This window comes from Diplotaxodon limnothrissa, linkage group LG2 (genome assembly GCF_057381915.1).
Source record: "Diplotaxodon limnothrissa isolate DT_005_m linkage group LG2, D_limnothrissa_male_GT1.1, whole genome shotgun sequence".
In the NCBI taxonomy this organism is placed as follows: Eukaryota; Metazoa; Chordata; class Actinopteri; order Cichliformes; family Cichlidae; genus Diplotaxodon; species Diplotaxodon limnothrissa.
The window spans coordinates 25,064,018-25,086,671 of NC_140597.1; the positions used below are offsets into that span (position 1 = coordinate 25,064,018).

The 22,654-nt window shown below is 40.8% G+C and overlaps 2 protein-coding genes across 2 annotated transcripts; one reads left to right on the plus strand and one right to left on the minus strand.

The window, feature by feature from the left end:
- Positions 1 to 109: 109 nt before the first annotated feature.
- acsl4a (acyl-CoA synthetase long chain family member 4a) lies at positions 110 to 9,687 on the minus strand. The gene is made up of 15 exons (XM_085361730.1): positions 9,637 to 9,687; positions 7,270 to 7,810; positions 7,001 to 7,178; positions 6,764 to 6,873; positions 6,235 to 6,373; positions 5,998 to 6,148; positions 5,667 to 5,790; positions 5,014 to 5,085; positions 4,773 to 4,912; positions 4,504 to 4,676; positions 4,146 to 4,220; positions 3,863 to 4,051; positions 3,599 to 3,713; positions 1,302 to 1,459; positions 110 to 1,198 (listed from the first exon to the last, which is right to left on the minus strand). Exons 2-15 carry the CDS (start codon positions 7,624 to 7,626, stop codon positions 1,041 to 1,043), a joined length of 2,139 nt encoding a protein of 712 aa, XP_085217856.1. The 5' UTR covers positions 7,627 to 7,810; positions 9,637 to 9,687; the 3' UTR covers positions 110 to 1,040.
- An 8,058-nt stretch (positions 9,688 to 17,745) lies between these two features.
- eif4ebp3l (eukaryotic translation initiation factor 4E binding protein 3, like) lies at positions 17,746 to 21,487 on the plus strand. The gene is made up of 3 exons (XM_085368864.1): positions 17,746 to 18,146; positions 19,631 to 19,807; positions 21,358 to 21,487. The coding sequence occupies exons 1-3, from the start codon at positions 18,014 to 18,016 to the stop codon at positions 21,384 to 21,386; spliced, it is 339 nt and encodes a 112-aa protein (XP_085224990.1). The 5' UTR covers positions 17,746 to 18,013; the 3' UTR covers positions 21,387 to 21,487.
- Positions 21,488 to 22,654: the final 1,167 nt, after the last annotated feature.

The window sequence follows — 22,654 nt, forward strand, 5'->3', positions numbered from 1 at the left end:
AACAACTAAAGTGACTGCCATCGTCTGTGTACTTAAAACTTTTAACAATGCAAATCCACCAACATGATAGTATTTGGAAAAATACATAGAAAACACATTAAAACTGAGTTCAGAGGATCCTTTATACCAAATCGTACAATAACCTATTAACTGAGGTAAAGTACGCACAGTATTACAGTATGCCAGTTGTGACTATAATAAAGGTTAAGCAGTTTAGTAGTTGTTTTTTTTAATAAGGTGCCTACAAACATTTGTCAAAATGTTTCTATACCCCACATTTGACAACTTCATATATTAAAACATTTGTCCGTCTTCCTGAGTCATTTAGGCCAACACATTTTGGTCTTCCTTTCTTAACAAACCATTAAAATAACATTAAAGCATAAATAAAACAGGTAAGAAACAAAATCAAAGCTAAATACACACACGGACAGACGACTGTAAATGCTCTTGATCGTGTCGATGTGTCTGCGGTGGGGAGTATTTTTCCTTTCAAGTAAACACGGCATTCAGCCTTTTTTGTAACTTTTCTTTTTTACTGTCTAGCTACCACCTCTGCTCGACTACATGAGAACTGCAGACTGAAGGCACCTTAACATCAGTACTCCAACTTTACAAAACAGCATGACATGCCTCTGTGATCATGGTCGCATTTTTTTCCTTTATTTTTTGAAACATTTTCAATGAAAGCAGCAGCAAGACTTAAGCAACATGTGGACCGAAGGTGCCGTTTCTAACAGCTACAAATAAGAGTCCCAGCAATTTCCAATGGATGGCAGTTGAGAGCTGCAATAGCCTTTCACCCTTCTAATAACAAAAACTAACACTTTGGTGCATCTCTTACAAACACAACTTCTCACACATTCACACACACACACACACACGGATAAACGGCTACAACTATTTATAGCTTACGCTTTTCTCTGTGAAGCTGTGGAACACAAATAAACTACAGCTTTGTAACCAGAGGAATATTTGCACATCAAAATCGTGGTTATGGTGAAAGCAGTAACTCCTGGGTGGTGTGGGCCTGCTGGAAGTTACTTCCTCCCATACATTCTCTCTATGTGATGGAGATAGTGGTTCTTCAGCTCTTTCCTCTTCAACTTGAATGCATCTGTGACTAGGCCCGTTTCAGGCGTCCACGGCTCTGGACTCAGATGCACCTTCACTGGAATCTCAAATCTCTGGAGTTTAACTACAAGGAAGGAAAGTGATGTTCAGGCACGTTTGGACAAAGTATGGATGAAAGCAAAACTTGCAAAGCTTCTGTTATCGCAATGCTGTGAAAAGACTCTTACTGTTAGTGGCGACCTCCTTGATCGCCTTCAGGACCTCGCTTTCCATTTCAGGATTAGTGCAGATCTCCTCCCATGTCCCCTCTATGCTCCTCTGTTTGGCCAGTTCTGTGAGCTTTTTCTGATTGGGAACCACGAAGCTGATCACATAGTTCTGATCACTGCAAGGGCACACAATTTAAAACAAACAAAAAAAAGTTTAGAAACTGTTCAACATTACGTCGCATGCCCACCACTGAACAACTACAGACAAAATAATTAATTCAAGTTGCAGCCGTAATCACTTCAGTCTAATTAAGTGCCATATTTAATTGTTCCGATATCAGCTGAAGTCGAAGTGAGCGCTACATTTGTTGATTCAGTCGTCATTAAGACACTTAAACGTCACTTGGAGTTCTCATGTCAGCCAGAGTGCAGGTGACACATCTGAAGTGGGAAGAATTTCATGACGGTTTGGGTGTTCACACTGAAAGCTGTCAGTTCAAGTGCGTAGGCGCAAAAGCCTGTCAGGTAATTATGTATGAACAGTAACAATTTGATTTTATTGGAGCTTGGAGAAGAACTGAGACTGGAAATGATTTAAAGTGTAAACATGAAGGTATAATAAGCACAGGGAAAAAAAAAAAAAAAGAAAAAAGGCAAAGAATGACTGCAGGAGCGGTGCTGAGTGATGTGGAATGATAAAAGGAGAAAAGAATTCAAGGAGTGGAGCTGTGAGACACAAGCAAGTGCTGGCAACGTTGAGAAATACTGCTACTGCTGGGATATCCTGAGTAACCATCTCTGTGTAATATTATGCAATATACCATGTTTAAACTGTTCTGACAACACGTCAGTACTGCTGTAGCTAAACCGGGTGCCCCTTTTCAGAAGCGGAACTAAACCTGCCTGCATAATTAGAACAGTACACACATGTTTAACAGACTGGACTAAATTTAGGTTGAAAAATGTTTTCCTGCACATTATGTTTATATTAAGAGCCCAGAAATAAACACTTGCTTAACACTGTATTTGGTCAGAAAAAACAAAATAATAATTTAAAAAAACAAAAAAGAAACAAACACAAAACACCTACCCAATGAATTAAACCTTAGCTTGCTTAATTCGATATGCTAAAATACATTACATGGACAAAAGTGCTGGATGACCTACAAGAGCTGCTCAGCCATGCAAACCCACACCGTGAAGCTCCCCGTGCACAGCGTTTATGCTGATGTTTGAAACTCTGCAGTTATTGAATCAGCAGATCGTTGATGACTTTATAAAACCCTGCTCTGCAACTTTACATGCTCCGAGTTGCTGTGGTTCCAATAATACATTTACAGTCAACTGTAGAATATCTAGTAGGGAAAAAATGTCCCACATTAACTTTGTCCTATTACAGCACCACACTCACATTCAGTGAGCTCTTTACAATGACCCACTCTTTCACGGATGTTTGCAAAGGCAGATCGCATGGCTAGGTGCTTGGTTGTATATGCATTTGGCTAAGAACAGAAAACAATGATTGCAAGGTGTGGCCCAATTCTTTTGTCCATATACTGCATTATGTACTGCATTTATTAAACTGATGATAAAGTGTCATTCACATTTTCAAATGGAGATCATCATCTCAAATCCCAAGTGTGAGATAAGTGAAAGACGTTTCTATAGATACGCAATCATGTATAGTACAAATAGAAACAGCCTGTAGCTGATGAATATACCATACGTACAAGTAAACATTTCATGGAAATGTCATCTGGGTTGTTTACTAGTACCTTTATCTTTTATTTCATTTCCTGGTTCATTTGCATCAACTGATAAGAAACCCTGACCCTGAATAACATTTTCTGTAATTCTAACTTTATGCAAGTATCTCGTGAAATAATATTTGTTTGTACCCGTCATATGCAAATCTGTGTTTAGTCAGTGTTTATTAGCACAAAACTTCAGCTGGCCTATCATGCATATGAAACTGATATGAATCTATGACTGATCGCTATAATGTAATTTTTCTCCAAAGTCAAACGTGAAGAATGAAAAAATATTTCAAGAAGCACTCGTGTTCTTAAGTTTAGAGTAAAAACACAGACGCCTGCAGCAGTTGAATATGATGTTTGAACTGTAAACAGCTCGTGGAAAGGTCACCATCTGCAAATTCATTCAGCTGTTTCCCCATATCGTTTATAATCTGCCATTATACTCGTTGATCCAGATGTAAATCATATATTAGGATATGGAAAAACTTTGCCTCTAAATTGCATCTCCTACCATTTTAACTTTCCCTGAATAAATAAATAAAAAAGTAGGTCACTCACCTGTTTGCATAAGCACAGATGTTGTCTATAAGAGGGCAGTTTTTCAGAGCAGATTCCACTTTACCGAGAGACACGTACTCTCCAGCCTGCAGTTTCACCAAATCTTTCTTGCGGTCTTAATGAGAAAAAGTAAATGATAAATGGACTGATTTTTATATAGCACTTAAAAAAAAAAAACTCTACTTAAGCACTCAAAGGGCTTTATACAATACGTATCATTCACAGTAGCATCCCACCCCCACCCAGAAAAAGAAATATACACACCAACAATTTGTAGACAGCCATCTGGGTAAACCTCTCCTACATCTCCGGTGCAGAACCATCTCTGACCATTTTCATCCACAAAGAAGTCCTGATTGTTGCCTTCACTCCTGTAGTAGCCCATGGTTACATTGGGGCCACCGATCAAGATCTCCCCTCTTGGATTTGGCTTGTCTTTACTGGTGTAGCCACCTGAGTGAAAATAAAAAACACATGATTACGCTGCAATGGAGATCTTTCCATTCTGCAAAAGCGTGTCCCGGCATGTTTTCCCCCCCAAACATACCTTCAGCCCAGTCCCTGAGTCTAATCTCACAGCAAATCAGAGGAGCTCCAACACGACCAGTGCTGATGTCTTCAACTGTAAAATGAAAAACATTTCTTAAGAACAGTCATTTAAACATTATTTTCAATTTAGGCCCATCTGCTTCTATCCTGAGGTATTTGTTTATCCTGTGTGACTATTGGCCAGGCTCACTACAATAATGACTGCTTCCAGTCAGCAAATCACTAGGGAACTGAGGCACTTTAGTTAATCCAACTTAAAATAAAACTGTAAGTCAGGATTTGTTTCTTTTAAATTAAATAATGCCTAAATTTGAACTCATCTGTCATTATTTTGGGCACTCAAAATGTTATCTTACCCTCTGTGATAGTGCCTGCTCCACAGGTCTCAGTGAGGCCGTAGCCCTGGCCCACTGGACAGCAAAAACACACATTCATAAATCTCTGAGTGGCCGGGGACAGGGGGGCTCCTCCAGACAGCATCATCCTCACTCGCCCACCCAGCAGTTTCTTTACTTTCCGGAACAACAAGCTGCAAAGAGAGATCACGCAGTGTTTTGATTTTAAGTTAAACAAGCCAATCATGTTTTAGTGCAAGGGTCACAGGAACGCATAGGATGCTTCTTACGCATTGCAGAGTGGTGCGTCATAGCCCCTCCTGATCTGCTCCAGTTTATAATTGTAGCCCAGTGTAAACAGCATCTTCTGAACAAAACCCATTTCCTGCACTTTGCTCATCACATTCTTGTTGATGCGATCCATGATTTCCTTTTTGGACCAAACATATAGGAGTTATTTAGACACCAGTTGACAAACAAAATAAAATAAAGAAAGACACAAACAGGATAAATAAAAAACAAGGTTCTTACTGGCACAGCTGCCATCAGTGTGGGCCTGAGCACAGAGCAATCTCCTTTACTTCCCTTCTTTATCCTGGTAGACTAAAGAGGAGAAGGAAAAAAATAAAAATTGAAATATTGTCCAACTTTTGTAATGTAACTCCTCCTCAATCTGCCCTGCTTCCCACTGATGTGACTAATGTGGCCACAGACTACAGAATCTAATCGACAAAGGCAAGATCAAGTCACACTGGTTTGTGGACAAACTCATGCCTCAAGTTTTAATAAAACCAGACATTATTAAAGTGTTTCTCATCATTTCCAACCGACTTGTTGCGCAGTTAGCAAAGCTTCCAGTGGGCTAAGTTAGGCATCTCCTTTAAGTAAGATTAAAAAAATAAATATAAAAAGCTGCTTTTTTGGAGAGCTACTGTTCGCCATGATAAACACGATTCACATCTGGTTTTGTGAACTCTCATTTCCTCAAATCTTTACAATGTAGATAAAGTGTGGACCGATGCCACGGCACGCAATCGTCACAATGGCCACTTAAACTGTGAAAAACAACAGCTTGAAATAAACCAGACTTTTCATCTAAATATTAACAGAAACACCACTAAGAGTCAATTAAAATATAGACTACAGTGACAGAAACAATGCAACCTGGCGTCGGTGCTGCTTACCTGGTCTGACAGTGTCTGTGGGGACGAATAGCCAATCCGACAACCATATGTGACACAGGAGATTTCAGCTGTCATTTCCAGAACATGAGCCAGGGGCAGATAGGCTATGTAGGTATCATTAGGCCTGCCACAGTAGAATCATTGAAAGTCTTGGTTAGGACCAACGATTAGTAGACATTTTCAGTTCCTCTTTCCAATGTTTACACTGAGGATCTTTGACTGCACTTCCTTAGTTCCAATTTGAACTTAAACTTTCTTTTTTTCTTAGATTTCTTCACATCTCCAAGTAGCCTTACTAAAATACAACAAATCAGCCATTGCTGCAACTCACCCGAGCCCAGGGATGCGTTCACACTGGCCTGTCATTCCTGCAATTAGGTTACTGTGGACAATGACAACTCCTTTGGGTCTGCCTGTGGAACCGCTGGTGTACATCACAACGGCCAGATCGGATGGCCGGGGCTCAACAATTGCCCTAGCCACTGTAGAACAAAGGAAAGCGTTACCGTCTTGTACTGTGCCTGAAATAGGACAAAAAGCACAACCAGAGTGAGTCAGAAATACACACCATTCTCCGGCTGCCTGCCCATCTCTCGTACGGACTGCATGCTGCGGATGGAAAGCCCTGCTGGGTAGCCTTCTGTGTTCATTTTCTTGTCATCCACATAAATCACATGCTTCAGGTTGGGGATCTGTGGCAGTACAGTCTATGCAGAAAAAGCAAAGAGTAAAAATGTTACAGGAGGATGCCCAAGTACAAGATTTCCTTCTATAAATAACATTTTTAAAAAAGTGATAGTCCTTTGGGATTTTCTTTGTAACAGAAAGCCAGTAAATGCATCTTTAAAAAAAAAAAAATGCTTTAACAAATCAATTCTGTGTTCCTTATTTCATCCATGAAGCTGTGGACAAAAACATTATTCTGGGCTTTCCAAACTTTAATGTTAACAATTTGCTACATCTTAAATTATAATCATGTGATGATAATTGAGGCTGTTAGATGGTAAACAAAGACGTCTCATGAGAATAATCATATCACTGCTTCTCTTGTTCTTAGGAGTGGTGGTTGGACCATGTGCTGTAAAGGATTAACTCACTTTCAGCTTAGTCTCAAGGAGCTCCACGTTGGTGACCAAATGTGAAACACCCGTCTCATTCAGTCCAAAAGCAATCGCCTCCTCCCCCAGTGTGGCGTAGAACGTCACCACTGCAATAATAATATTGTTTAAAAAAGGATCTCAGTGAGTGAGATAATTAAATTATGAAACACTTAACACAGCATTCACGCTATCTGACCCCAAAACCTTGGATTGAACGCGCTGAGATATACTTACGTGGGAAATTGTGTCTGAAGCATGCCTGAGCAGTGATCATCCACTCTGCCCTGGTTTCACAGAAGACTGCAATAGTGCTTTTGGGTTGCTGCCCCAAAGCCGCCAATCCACTGCCAAACTCACCGACTATGGAGTCGAGTTCATTGTAGGATAACCATTTGTACTCCCCCAGGATCAGCTAAAAGGAGAAAGGGTCACATAAATAACACAGAACATCTCTGATCACTTACGCATTTGTCAACAGAGCAGTAAACTCTAAGCAACCTTACCTTTTTAAAAACTTTGCCGTTGGGCTGAGTCTCGTTCTCTTCGCTCAGAATCTCTCGGGTTCCTAGACAATCAGCTTCACCGAAGCGCTGCACAGCATGCTTGAACAGCTTATCGAGTGTGTCCTTGCCTGGGAAGTCTTCCCTGGCCAGGGAATCAAATTGGTCCACGGAGCGGTATGGTCCCTCGGCACATCCTGATTTGGAACGGGCTTTTATCCTCTTGGACAGAGCTTTTCCTTGGCCAGCTCCGGTGAGGTAGTACCAAGGCAGGAATGAGACTATTGAGTACAGCCATATGATAAGGTGGATTGGAAAAAGGAGGATAGATTGGAGGACAGAGTCTGACTGAAGACCCATGCTTTTTTCTGGAAGGGAGCTGAGCAGCAGGTTATCAGAAAACTTTCAAGCTTGGTGGCCCCAAAGATGTTTGAGGTGCGTCAAGAGAATTGTGTTGGACGGGAAGAGGGGAAAAAAAAGCTCTTAAACTCTTAAGAGTCCCACAGTTGTAGCATGTAAATATTTGGTCCACAAAATGCTTAAGCTAAAGTTGAGACAGAAAAGAAAAACAAAAAACACAATACAGTCAATTGATACAGTTCATTCATCAGCTGCCTGTGAGATCACTTAAATAACTCAGGTTAAAAGTCAAAAGCAAGAAAGTTGATTTTCACCCAAATATCTATCGCATGCCAAGAGATGTCACAAAAGGGAAGTTGGCTGGTTAACTAAGTTTGTCTGGTGGTTGACTTCTTGCTTAAAGGAACTCTGACAAAACACTAGATTGGAAATAAAAAGTGAACTATTAACCATCAGTATCTGAGGCTTATCTAAACCGTTCCACCACTGTGCTACCTCTTCTTACAGACAGGAAGACTGCACTACACACGGCAATTATCCACAGCCTCACCACCTCCTCGCTGCGTACCAAACCGCCTCTGTATGTCTGAACGTTTTCAGTGCTCAGCTCCTTATAATGTCCTCTGCTGCACTCAAACACCTGCCTGCTTTTAAACAACAGGTCAACTGAAAGGTCATGGAGGGATGAAGTAGTGCGGAGATGTGGTCACTCTGACCAGACTGGCTACTGTCCAATGAGGATTGTGCTGCAGACAACCAATGACAATACTCTTTAGGCTCACCCCACTTGGTGGTCAGGGAAGGGTCACTATAGAGCAACCTCAGCCTGCTGATATCCTCAGAGTGCAGAGACGGTAAAGTAGTTAAAACAAATTGTGTCTCATAATTGCAAAATGTAGTCAATATCCACATGTTTGCTCTGTGGCTAAACGTCACGTGCTGAACCCGTTTAGCACGTGACAAAGTAATTGTAGCCTACGGCAGTCAGCTATTAAGTGGAAAGTGTCTTCATGGCACAAGACAGACACCGGTTACCTGCAAATAAGAGAACACTGTGTACTTAGCTACATTAAGACATTTATGGAAAGAGAAGGTCAAACCACGTAACTGGCTTTCCCAATCCTGAAAGCTCACACCCTTCATCGTGAATCATTTCCGTGAATCATATCCTCAGTGTACGTCACATCTGTCCATACATCTTAAAGAATGACAGTACACCCACAGATGAATCAAAGCGGCGGAGAAAGAAATATTTATATGTCAGGATCTTTTTCTGGGCTCTTACTGTGAAAATAAAAATACCCTGAAAACATTCCTGTGTGATGACAGGACGTGGGGATGGTGATGATGATGATGGAAAAGCCATGGACCACTAGCTTAAAACAGTTTTTCCTCTCTCTCTCTTGGGTGGAATTGAATAAAAGCAAATTCAAATCATTTTACACGGGAATACGGGAGTGAGTGGTTCGATGCAAATCTCCTCACACGTCTATATCTAGTTGTGAGTGATAAACACGTTATCTAACGGTAAAAAGCCAAACACTGCATATCCGTTTAGGGCAGGTATTGCTAACAAAAGCGACAGTTTAATACCGGGAAATGCTAAAGTTGTAGCCGGGGTTTGCAGTTTCCACTTGTAACACGTTACGCTAAAACACCATGAAAAACAATACGAGCTGTAATTAAAATTAAAGCGCCTTTCTTGCTCCCTTTACATAATTGGTGTGCTTCAAAATAAGGCGAGCTGGGAAGCAAATCTGACCTCCTTATCTAGCACTGAAACGACAATGGGTCAGGAGCGGCATGGCAGACGAAATGATGACAAAAAGCCGCCGCACATTGCTGGCACGGCGCGTCTCACTGGCAAGTTGATTAACGTTAGCTGCTGTCGCTTAAACCTGCTCAATATTAGCAGTACATATTAACTAACGGATAAAGGCTCTAATGAGATTACAGCGGTCAGCTAGAGAGTGATACCATGCTGTATTGGCAGGCTGGCAGCGTTCTTACCTTCAGCTGAAGAAAGCCCGGTCAGCCGTGTGCCGCTCTTTCACAAATGACCGAAAGTTACCTTTTGTTGGGACCTAGAAACCCGGAACCACTACGTCATCTGATTCCATATTTCTCGACCAATGAGCAGCCAAAGCGGATTTGCGCTCTCTTATGCTACGTCCGCTTAAAAAGAAAAAGAAAAAAAGAAAAAGGTAACAGGAAATCAGTAATGCGTATGTTCTCTGGCTCTGTTACAGCACCTGTATTTTTCTTTCATCATGTAATGGTTATGTGTGTATTTTACCGAAGTTTACATCCAAACAAAAGCAAAATAATAATAATAATAATAATAAAAAAGTTACCGTACTTGCACTCTTATCTAATATATTTTGCAGATAGATCTGATAATTGAGATCAGATCATTTGTTTACATATTATGCAGCTTACACAAATCTAGCTGAGATCTGATAATTTATGTTTATATATGATGGAGCTTACATAACCCCGTATAGTATTAGATTGAAACCTGGTTTTTACATTTATGATCCTGCTTTGATGTGTGCCTGATTTGGTATTTTTATTAAAGACACTGAAAATTCTTTCAAGTACAAGCACCATTCCCACTCATTAAAACAACAAATGGTTGCGCACGCTCGGAGTGCACCAGTGAAGACAATGCATTCATCATCACAGAGCATGCCGTGAGGAACACCTTCAGGAGGGTGAACACCAGGAAGGCAGCAGGACCAGATGCAATCCCTGGCCGGGTCCTGAGAGCCTGCGCTGACCAGCTAGCACCGGTGTTCACGGAGATCTTCAACCTTTCCCTGGCCCAAGCAATGGTTCCCACGTGCTTCAAACAGTCCATCATTGTCCCTGTTCCAAAGAAACAACAGCCCGCTTGCCACAATGACTACCGTCCAGTAGCACTGACTTCAATTGTAATGAAGTGTTTTGAAAGACTGATGAGAGATCACATCACTTCTTCACTTCCTGCCACCATCGACTCATTTCAGTTTGCTTACCGGACTAATCGTTCCACAGACGATGCCATATGTCACCTGCTCCACACATCCCTGAGTCACCTGGACACTGGCAGAGGGAATTATGTTAGGATGCTGTTCGTGGACTACAGTTCAGCATTCAACACAATAATTCCCTCTAAGCTTTTCACCAAGTTGACGGATCTAGGACTCAGCTCATCACTGTGTCAGTGGATCCTCAACTTCCTCACAGACAGACCCCAATCAGTGAGGGTGGGAAAACAAGTCTCCCCCTCCATCTCACTCAGCACTGGAGTGCCTCAGGGCTGTGTTTTAAGCCCCCTGCTGTACTCACTGTACACTTATGACTGTGTAGCCACATCAGACACCACCTCCATTGTCAAGTTTGCTGACGACACTGTTGTTGTGGGCCTGATCTCCGACAACATCGAGACGGCCTACCTGGAGGAGATTAGGAACCTGGAGACCTGGTGCCAGGAGAATAACCTCCTCCTAAACGTCAGCAAGACTAAGGAGCTGATTGTGGACTTCACTACAAAGCAGGCGAGGAATTACAAGCCCCCCATCATCTGTGGCACGCCAGTGGAGGAAGTGGACAGTTTCCGATACCTGGGTGTCCACATCACTCGGGACTTGTCATGGTCCTGTCACATCAACACCCTGGTTAAGAAAGCTCGTCAGCGTCTCTTCTTCCTTAGAAGACTTACTTCCATCTGCCACTGAAGGTGCTCAAGAACTTTTACTCCTGCACCATCGAGAGCATCCTGACGGGAAACATCTGCACCTGGTTTGGGAACAGCACCAAGCAGGACAGACGAGATATGCAAAGAGTGGTGCGCTCGGCCGAACGCATCATTCAATCAGAGCTCCCTGACCTGCTGTCCGTCTACACCAAGCGGTGCAAGACCAAAGCTAGGAAGATTATGATGGACCTCTCCCATCCCAACAATGGACTCTTCTCACTGTTGAGGTCTGGGAAGCGCTTCCGCTCCCTTAAGGCCAAAACAGAGAGAATGAGGAGGAGCTTCTTCCCCCAGGCTATTTGGGTCCTGAACCAGGTGTAGGTCTGGACTCTCCCACACACATCACATCACTATAAGACTGGACTCTCACACACATCACATCACCACACGCACTCTGTTTTTTCTTCATGCACACTTCCTATAATTTATAATCTCTATTTCTGCTATTTGCACATTTTTACTGTAAATTTCTAAGTTAAATCTGTAAATTTTGTAATAACCTGTAAATTGTAAATACTGTAAAATCACTGTCATTTAATGGTCGGGCATTGCATTGCACAGCTACAAGCATTTCACCTCATGTCATACTGTGTATGGTTGTGTGTGTGACAAATAAAATTTGAATTTGAATTTAAATAGATTGATGGATAAATAGGTACGTAGATACAGCATAGACTGATTGCTGATTACTGGACTATGGAGTCCTTAGCCTGAACAAGATTATTTAAAATCACCTGTGCCAATCTGAAAGAGCTGGAGTGAGTTTAGCTATGAAACATGGAATGGATTCAGAAAACCTCAAAACTGTAGGAGTTCAGAATCAGAATCAGAATACTTTATTGATCCCTGGGGGAAATTATTTTTTTGTTACAGTGCTCCATTATAAACCAACATAAACCAACATTAACAAGACAGACAATATGCTAAGTCACTCATTAACAAATAGCTGAAAAAGAAACATGTGTAGTTGTAGCAGTAACCAGTGTGTTAAGTGGATGCGTTGTACAGGGAGATGGCCACAGGCAGGAAAGATTTCCTGTGTCGTTCAGTGGTGCTTTTCGGTAATCTCAGTCTCTCACTGAACGTGCTCCTGTGACTGACCAGCATGTCATGGAGTGGGTGGGAGGTGTTATCCAACATTGTCTTTATCTTGGACAGCATCCGCCTCTCCGACACCACCTTGAGGGAGTCCAGCTCCATCCCCACAACATTACAGATTAGTTTATTGAGTCTGTTGGCATCTGCTACCCTCAGCCTGCTCCCCCAGCTCGCACTGGCCACAACAGACTCATAGAAAATCCTGAGCATTTTCTGGCAGATGTTGAAGGACCTCAGTCGCCTCAAAAAATAGAGACGACTCTGGCCCTTCCTGTAAAGTGCTGTGGTGTTTTTAGCCCAGTCCAGTTTATTGTCAATGTGTACTCCAAGGTACTTCTCCAAGGTTGGAGAAGTAAATCCAAGAAAAACAATGACAGCACAATGGCATATCACTCTGTGATGTAAAAAAAAAAAAGAGAGAGAGAGAAAAAGAGAAAACTCCTTTAAAGCAAATAAATATTCCATCACTGAGGCACAAGTCAGCTGTGAAAACAAGGGATGCTGGATTTTTTTTTTTTTAATTCAGTGCAGGGGAGCACTCATCCACAATAACAATACAACAACTTAGGTAAGAGTCATCATCTTTATCACCACATTCTATTGTAAAATCACTGAGTTGACAAAATTTGGCATATCAGAGCATTCAGACTTTGCACACGGATCCCTCCAGGTTGATTTATTTATTTATTTATTTTTGCTTTTTATCCACCAAGGACATGACTTTCAGGTACTGCTCATCTACTGTCGTTTTTTTCAGTTGGAGCGTGCCACTTCTTCTTTTGTCCTCTACCTTTCCAGTTTCCTCAAATTTTCTAAGGTCAACATATGCAAGGTTTTCAGCTAATAGCTGTTTGTGAATGACAAGATATCTGTTAGACTGTATTAACTTTGATGCTCTATGCTTAGATAAGTTACAGGTCAGTGTTGAGTGTCTTAAATAGAAATTATTCATTTGAAAATGGTCAGATAAAAGAATTGGACTGAAAATGAAAAAAAATTGAAAAAGCAGATAATGTGAAAGAAAACCTGAAGAACTTTTGTTTAAAACCACTTTACAAAATTACAAGAATGTCTAGCTCTTTGGGATTTTTCTTCATCATCACCATCATCATCAACTTTATTTATAAAGCACTTTAAAACAACCACAGCTGACACAAAGTGCTGTACATTGGAACTGTAAAATAAAATTACATAAGATATAAATAAAACACAAATAAAAGAAGAGTGAAATCATTAATTAAATAACTACTTCAATTAAAAGAGAAACTAAATCTCACTGAGGTTAAAAGCCAAGGAATAAAAGTGGGTTTTAAGACGTGATTTAAGATATACTTTTGTGTTTGACTCTTTTGTTCCTCCAAGCCACAGGTGTCAAGCTCCAGTCCTCAAGGGCCAGTATCCTTTAACTTTTAGATGTGTCCCTGCTGCAACACACCTGAATAAATTTAGTAGGTCGTTAGCAGTTCAGCCATTTGATTCATGTTACAGCAGCTAATGAATGAATGAACATGGTGCAATAAAAGTACTTTTAAAAGTACATTTTTCCAAACACAAAATGTATTTAAATTTACTTGAGTAGGATTAGTGGTTGCCACCTCAGCATGCAGTCAAGACCTATAGTGTCTTGCTAACGATCTACTAATGTTATTCAGGTGTGTTGGAGCAGGGACACATGTTAAAGATTCAGGATACTGGCCCTCAAGGACTGGAGTTTGACATCTCTGCATCTAAGCAGTTGCACCAATGAGAATGCACCACGTTCCTGCTTGTAGTTCCTTGCGAAGGCTTTGGAAATGATACTTCCAAAACACCATTCTACCAGAACCCTACGGCACACATGAGTCAGGCTGTTACCACCACCGCTCAGCTGTGGGGGGCTACAAGTATGATGTAAACAGAAGATTCTGAGCAATCCTCCCTTATGATAAGGTCTGGAAATCATGAGCTGCACCTTTCTGTAGTGTTTCGCAAGAATGAATGAAAAAGCGTACTGGAAAGCGCATATACCTTGGAGGTTTATGCAAACCATAATCTTGTCATTCCTGTTCCCCTTGGTACCTGGATTAGAGGGATGTGTTATGCAAACATGAGTTCCATGTGTGTAACCCATGAATCATAGAATGCTAACCTAATAGTTAGTATGTGTTGTCAGGGAAGTTTGTGTAATGTTAATTCACAAACTCAAAGTCAGTTAATGAGTTTATTGTCGGTTCACTGACACCACACAAAGCCCCAGTTTCTTTGTGACAAAAACCTTAAAGTAACAAGTGCCCAGAGATAAACTGGTTCAGGCCATCCTCTGCAGGTCACAGATGAAAGCTGGATTTCAAAAGCGTAAAAATCTCCGTAGCTTTTCCCTTAAACATTCAAACACAATCTCTAAAACTGATTTAATCAAATTGCTGCTGGGGTCACTTCATTAATGTGGTCAAATTAATTTGACATCCTAAAATTAATATGAAGTTAAACCTTATTCCTAGGACGTTTATTTTAAGCATCAATGCAATACTGGAGTAGCACTAAACTTTTTATAGTTAAAACTAGTGATGTGACATTCTGTATCGAGGCTTCAAAGCTTGTGTCGAGTAATGGAGGGGGCGTTTCCGCGATGCGCGTATTGAGGCTTGCTTCATTTATGGGAGGAGCTGAAAATGAGACGTCCGAAGCCTCGCTGCCCGGCTGTACCACGTGACTGGTTCAGGAAGTGGTTCGAACTTTGCCGCGAGCTATGACAGAGATATAAACCCCTCAGACTTCATTCAAAATGTGGGTGTTTGATGGAGAGTTGCGGTTAGTGAGAGTTTGGAGACCGTTTGGAGGTTTATGAGAGTGAGGAGAGAAAGTCAGGAGAGAATGGAGCCAGCTAAGAAGAGGAGGATGTCCTCCCCTGTGTGGGAACATTTTGATCTAATTCCTCCCAACAAGGTAAATTTCTACAGAAGATGTATTGTCATGATACTGATGGTGCAATACAATTTATGTTAAGCTGTCTTGCCTTTTGTACAAGGTGAAGTGTTTGCTATGTGCCAGGGAGCTGGGATATAACAACAACACCTCATCCATGCTTAGGCACTACAGAGCTTTGCATGAGAATAAGGGGAACACCGATTGTGGGGCAAGACCAGGTGAGCCATCAAATGCAATGATAATATAGCATGCAGTAATGTTACTAAATGATATAACAATATTATACAACTGTAATAAGTTACGTGTGTGATATTTATATTTGTGCTTTGTTCTCCTGAGGAAAGACAATAAAGACAATCTCAAATAGATGAAGACCTGGTTAGCATGGTGATTGAGGACTCCCAGCCATTTAGCATTGTGGAGGACAAAGGATTCAAAAGATTTGTTAAATCATTAAATCCTAGCTATGTTCTCCCCACTAAAAAGGTCATAAAAGCAGTGAAAATTTAGTTTTTACTGAATAAAATGTGAACAGGCAGGACTGAGGCTCAAAGCGTCAGTGTGTAGCTGTCCATACCTCAACGTTACAAAAGCACAACCACTGTCCATACTCCAACCACACCTCACCTCACAGTAAATGATCATTTCCATTTTAAGCATTTCCAAATAATCATTTTCCATACTGCCAGTATAAATATACACAGTATACTGCCATCACTACAATATACATGTTTTACACACTCCTTTTGTTGTTGACATTTACAGGCTATGTGCAAAATGCCACTCTCTTCAAATTCATGCTAACTAATATTTTTACGTCCAGTAGATGTCCTACTAGAGCAAATGAAGCTTCAAGACGCTTTGCGCTGGGGTGAACCAATTGGATGAAAAGCTTCAGTGCTTCATGAAGCTTCATCTGCCCATCACTAGTTAAAACACCCAGACCAGTCATTGAAAAGTTCCACACACATTTAATATGAACAAATTGTTCATGTCAATGTCGCCCTCAAGTGGTCAGTGAAGTAGCAGATGGGGTTAATGAGGTTCAGCTGCTTTGGTGTTAATGAAATTAAGAGCAGCAACAATGAGACAAACCAAACCTGGACCCTACAAAGGTCGCACAGATAGTCCAACTCCTCCAGTGCGGCACATCAATAAATACCATTGCCAGAAGGTTTGCTGTGTCTCCCAGCACAGACTCAAGAGCACAGAGGAGATCCCAGGAAACAGGCGGTTATTATGAGAAAGATTTTTAATTTTTTTTAAAGTGTTCCTTGTGTTAACGTCAATGTCGCCCTCAAGTGGCTGAAAAGTAGGAGAATTTTTTTTTAAAACAAATAAAATAAAACCAAAAGGCAGGTCAATCTGTCAAATAAAACTACAAACAAATATGTCACTTTAAAGGAGTCCTGATTAAACCGATTTAATGCCAACTTTAATTATCTCTTTTGTGTACATATTCTATTGGAAATATATGTTTATTTATGTATCTGTTTATGTTTATAATAACAAGACTAACTGACCAAAGGCTAGAAATTTCCAGACCAATGGGAAATCTGTTTTGCTTCTCTATTTGCTGATTTAATCCACTCCAAGAGAATCTTTATTATTCATAAATGTAATAAAATAAAACGCAAGCAACACAAGTGAGTAAATAGACAAATGTATAACTATATGCATCTAATGTATCTCCCGATTACAGAAAAAGTAAATCGCGTAACCCTTATTGATACTTACTGCTGGAATTGATCAGAGCTCTGCTGATTCGTGCGAGACGTGCACACTTTGTTCCAAAACACTGAAACGGGTAAATATATCTCCATATAAACCTATATATAGGAAATGTTTGGATAAATGAAATGTTGGAGAGTAATAATGCATTTCCTGATTAAAGAAAACTTATAATAAAACAGAGATGACTGTAACCCGTATAGACGGTGCTGCTGTTATTGATCAGAGATCTGGAGCTGCCACGTGAGAGACGTGCACACGGTGCTTCTCCTCTAAACATGAAGGCATGGTACTAACACACTGACACACATGTAGGGGGCAGTGTTGCCAAGTGATTGACAACCACGAGGTGGATGCGTGGTTTGTGAACCAGATGACCCCTGTCTAGGTATTCTCGCGGGAACTCGTGTTATTTCTATCCAGTATACGGCTATTTTAATACCATTCGTTTACAAAGAGAAACTAATGTTATTCATTGGTAATAATACAATTCCCACTATTTCCCCCACGGGGTAAACTGACAGTGATAGAGAGTAGAATACAACGCTCTTTTTACTCATTGTCACCGCCCTCGCGGACTGTCGTTTGGGGATAAACATTCGTACCCAATACACGCTGTCCCACGTGCCTGGTAGCTACTGCACAAAAACATGACGGCTGGCTGCTGCAGACTTGGGTACCACGAATGCAGAGTGTAGCAGCGTTTGGAAGCTGGTTGTCGTGACAGACCTTAAAACTTTGAGCTTGCTTTAACTCTTAGTTTGCAAGTGAAACTTGTAAAACTTTACGGTATCTTACGTAGTTTTGTCCGTGAGGAAAACTGTGGGGAAACTTGTATTTACGAGTTTCGGGGCTAAAGAAACAAAGAAAGTCGCTAGCACTTTTTGAAGCAGTAGTTAGGCCAAAATTAGCATGTCGGTCGACGCAAATCAAGTTAAAAGCCGTCCTATCCCCACCAGGGTGCTTACCCTGAAGGACTGGTCCCAGCTACCAGACTGTTACAGCCAAACACCCGGGGGTACCCTGTTCTCCACCACGCCTGGAGGTAAGAAAAACTGCACTGTGTTGTGTTTTTGTGTTATCAATTTATGTTTTCAGAACTCAACAGGAAAGAAAAAGGGGAAAACCCTCGAAAAGTTCGACTTTTGCTGGAAACTAATGGTTTGTGCCTACGTCCAAACGGTCACGCGTCATCTCTCGCGAGAGGCTGCACGCGACAACATAAGTGTCTGATGTAATATTAGTTTCCCCTAACGTCAATAAAAACAGCCCTCGCACTTGCTCGAGACCAAAAAGCGGGCAAAGATGGGGCCCCTGCCTCGTTTGTAGATTGAGAGCATGCTCACAGCAGGCCACAGCCCCGTATGTTCACGAGTGTGCTTTACCTGCATCGAGTTGGTTAATACTCTAACGTCGGTGTTTTGTTTTTTCCTAAATTGTGTTTTATTTTCTTTTTTATACATGTATAACTACATACATATTGTTTAAGTTCTGTAGTTAAACTTGTATCGGTAAGGCTTATAACAACACTGCCCCCTGTGACAAACGAAAACACGGTGGTCTGATCGGTGACTTGTTGCAGCGTCAAACTTACTGATTGTTGTCTCAAACACAACACGCCCAGTCTTAACTCGTGACTTTTAGGGTGTATGTGTCCGGCTGCCAGAAATGCAGAGTGATTGGCCTTCGCAGTGGTGGAGGAGCGGGAGGCCGTCCTATCCCTGCTTCTCTCTGTTCTGCATTTGAGGAACAGTAGAGAACATTCTGTACATTTTGAAGGGGGAGGGGATGAAATGTGTAATGCATGGGGGAATGTAAACATTTCAAGAAAAAGGCCTAAAAATGGATGCCAAAGGACACGTGACAGGATGTCGCTACTGAGTTTTGACTTGAGTTAAACTTTGTATAGTGACACATTAAATTTTGCACACCCTATCAGGTCGATGCTTGTGTTGCTAACCCTAACCCTTTGTCACATGTAGCTGCATGGCGCAGTCGCTGCTTTCACTATAGGTTGCATTCCAGCCCCCTTCCCCTGCCCCATTTCCCTCTGCTTTGCTTCCCTTTGTCTAGGATGAATTGCCCGTAACTGTTTTTCAACGTGTTTTTCCTTGTAGACGGTACAAACTCCATTTTGAAAAGAAAAATAAGTACTTTTAGGTTAATTCATAAGCATTTAATGACTGCTGTATATGTAACAGCTTTCTGCTGAATCAAAATATGAAACATGTGGCTTTAATCTGAAAGCATCTTGCTTCAAAGTGAGAATGTTTTGTGGTTTGATTTCTTGGAATTCCTAGAATTACTGTGACGGCTCTAAACATTGTGTGCACACAACCCTTTCCCCACTTAAATCTCTTCCAATACAGAATAATATTGTCCAAATCTCCAGATGTGCACCTTAGATCACTGCAAAGGGGCTTGAGTAATAACTAGGCTGCAGTTTGAGCTTGCAGAAGTCCAGCCTTTGTTCTGTTGTTTGACTCTTTGTTTCGATTTTAACCCCCACCCCCTCCTAAAACAAAATAGGCACCCGCATCATCTATGACAGAAAGTTCCTCTTGGATTGTCGAAACTCTCCTCTTGCTCGGACCCCCCCATGCTGTCTTCCCCAAATCCCAGGGGTAACTGTACCAGCTACACACTCCACGGGGAAGTTGCAGGATCTCAAAGAGGAGGAAGAAGAGGAAGAGAAAGACATTGCAGGTAAATGTCTTGTACATATAAGATTCATTTGTGTCACCACAACTTGTAATGTGGAATTTTACTTGATATATATATATATATTGAGTCTCCTGAAAGTTCAGAATCCTTATTGTTCCCTTTATTTGTGAGAGTGATGTCAGCCAACACAATTTTATCAATCTGAACACTCAGGATAAATACTGGGAGGGGAAAAAAGCTTTGCATGTGACTGAGGTGCCCAAAACAAATAGTTCAATAATTTGTTTTGCAATGTGCAGCTGTTGGGTTAGGGTGGTGGGGGGCATGCCAACACTGATAAAAGGGATTAATAAGCTTCAAGGCATATGAGCCCATGAAATGGAACCTGTTAAGTAAAACAGTTTTTGATTCCTGTCTTTTTCCTAACCCCTGAGAAAAATGTGTGTGTGTGTGTGTGGGGGGGGGTGTCGCAATTGACATTAAATCATCCTCCCCTCTCAGATTTTTCTAACTGATACAAAGAAGGCTCCACTGACTGTTTTATGATTAAGTCGAAATGCTGATTAAGCCAGCGTGTCCAGCCTTAACCATCATATGCATACAGCCTGCTGTTCTTGCAGTCCTCAACTCTGCAGCTGAACTGTTTGTTAGCTGTTTACCTTTTTATTAAAAAGAGGCCAGCAGTTTATTGGTAAACAATCATGTCTGACAAAGTGACTTTGCACGATTAACAGTTCAAAATCTGGTTATCTTAAACTGCATAGATGTTGTTCCTCTCTTTAGAACCATTTTAGCTGTCTTTTGATTGGCGGCCCCTCATGGATAGAAGTCAGAAAGTTGTGTGAGATGATCATATGTTCAGGATATTGTTTTCTGGGCAAGGAGAATAAAACAACTCAAGGAATGAGCATTTAGACGAGTGTTAAGCCTGAGCTTGTGACTCACTGCGATTACTTGTACAAACACAGCCAAAGATTCAGATCATAATGTCACAGGCTGAGGAAAAGCATCATATTTCCACTTTTTTTTTCTTTTTTTTTTAAAGTTTAATGTCTTTTGGTAAACAACTTGACTTATTATTATTATTATTATTATTATTATTGTTATTATTATTGATTTCCAATTAGAATATTGTGACTTGCTAGAGATAAAGTTCCTTATTTTGGCAACAAATCCTCTAGTGGGGCTTATTGTGGCCATGTGACCAAAGGTTGGGTTCACAGTTTAGTCATTTGTTATTGACTGAAGTACATGCAGCTATCAATCTGCCCTCCTCCATTCCTCCTGTCAAACTGAAGACCATGAGGATTACACGTGACCCCTGCCTACTTGTCTCCTTCTTTGTGTGGGTAAAAACACCCAAGACGTGCCGTGGGTCTTGTTTTTATGTTCTATGTCCTTGGTGTGTCCGTGTGTTTTTTGCCCCCTTGATGGTTTCCTTTGCAGTTATAAGAGCTAGTTTGTTCTCGTCGCCATTGTCGGTTAAGGTGTGGCTGCAACCGCACAAATAAGGTGATGGCAGATTATCAAACCTCACTGTTTTTAATCTCAACTGTTTTGTTTTGTGCTTTTTTTTTTTTTCCCCCCAACAGATGACAACCAGTTTGAGATGGACATCTGAGCTGCAGTATTACCTCCTGTGGAGATGTTTAAATGCCTCCAAGGTCATCACTGACCGTAACGCATTACAAATGAAGCTTTTTCACTTTTTTTTTTTTTTTTTTTTTTTTTTTTTTTTTTTAAAACGAGTAAAAGCTTTTGTCTGGAATTAAAGAATGAAAGCATAAAAGTAGGGTGCTTTTAACCCTACAAAAGTGTTTATTGTACTAAATGGGTTGTTTGGTTGCTGATTCACTTCAGAACTGTAGCAGGATTAAAAAAAAAAAAAATCCATTTTGATTTCACTTTTTAAAATCTTTGTAAATAAGAAACTTGTACTATGTTGCTTTTTTTTTTTTTTTTTTTTTTTTTTTTAAATCGAGGGACTATAAGATGATCGTACCGAGACATATGAAGTTGGTACTTTCAATGCATGCATCATTTATCATTTCCCCCACCCGCCCTAAAAAGGAAGGTTGACTTTCTTTGTTTGGTAGACAGGTGTCACCTAACATTGCGGGGGTGCCTTCTGAAATTCAGGTCCTACTTTGTTTTGTATAGAGGAAGTGATGGAATGTGAAGAAATTCAAATAAAGGCTGTGAAAACTGTCAAATTGTTTCTTTGCTTTCTTTTTGTCCATGTTTTAGCTTTTAAGCTGCACACTAACATAAAGGCCTTGTAACTTAAACTTTTACCATTTCCAATAAAGTATATATTTCTCTAAAGAGAAATGGTCTACAAGGGTTTCAAGTGTTAATGTATTTTTATGACCCCAAAGGATAGCTCATAAAGTTTGATAACATGTGCTTTGGGTAAAGTACACGTCTGTGCTTTATGTCAGGTTTTCTCTGTGCTCAAATGGACTCAAATGGAGCCTGTAAGCCTGGGCTTCACGTTTAGTAAATGATTGTGCTGCCTTATTTCACAGAAATCCACTATAGCCAGTGCAGCTAAGACGATGACCCTGTTACACCTTGTAACAGAAAAGCATGTTGCCATGCAAAAATGTATATTAGGCAGTTAGTATGTTGCATTACTTGTGTACTGATACTCTTGTATTCTTAAAAAGGGAAATCCACATGTGCATAGAAGCTCAATTTTGCTGATCTGTGTGAAGTAAAATGGTTATTTTTAGGCTTGTGGTTCTCTGAATGTCAGGAACAGGGCCAGACTGAATATGATTTTTCTAGGCGAAGGTGGGAAATAAAAAAAAAAAAAAAAAAATTAAAAGTCCTTCCAGTCAAAGTTTTGTGGATAATCCCCAGCTATTCTAGTCTGCATGCTGAAGT

Bases quoted from the DNA above. Each gene is read 5' to 3' on its own strand.
- eif4ebp3l (XM_085368864.1), top strand. From the start codon at position 18,014: ATGTCGGTCGACGCAAATCAAGTTAAAAGCCGTCCTATCCCCACCAGG. The intron at 18,147-19,630 runs GTAAGAAAAACT...AAAACAAAATAG, and splicing joins GTTCTCCACCACGCCTGGAG to GCACCCGCATCATCTATGAC. The intron at 19,808-21,357 runs GTAAATGTCTTG...TCCCCCCAACAG, and splicing joins GGAAGAGAAAGACATTGCAG to ATGACAACCAGTTTGAGATG.
- acsl4a (XM_085361730.1), bottom strand. From the start codon at position 7,626: ATGGGTCTTCAGTCAGACTCTGTCCTCCAATCTATCCTCCTTTTTCCA. The intron at 4,221-4,503 runs GTAAGATAACAT...TTCATTTTACAG, and splicing joins AGCAGGCACTATCACAGAGG to TTGAAGACATCAGCACTGGT. The intron at 4,052-4,145 runs GTATGTTTGGGG...ATTTTCACTCAG, and splicing joins ACTCAGGGACTGGGCTGAAG to GTGGCTACACCAGTAAAGAC.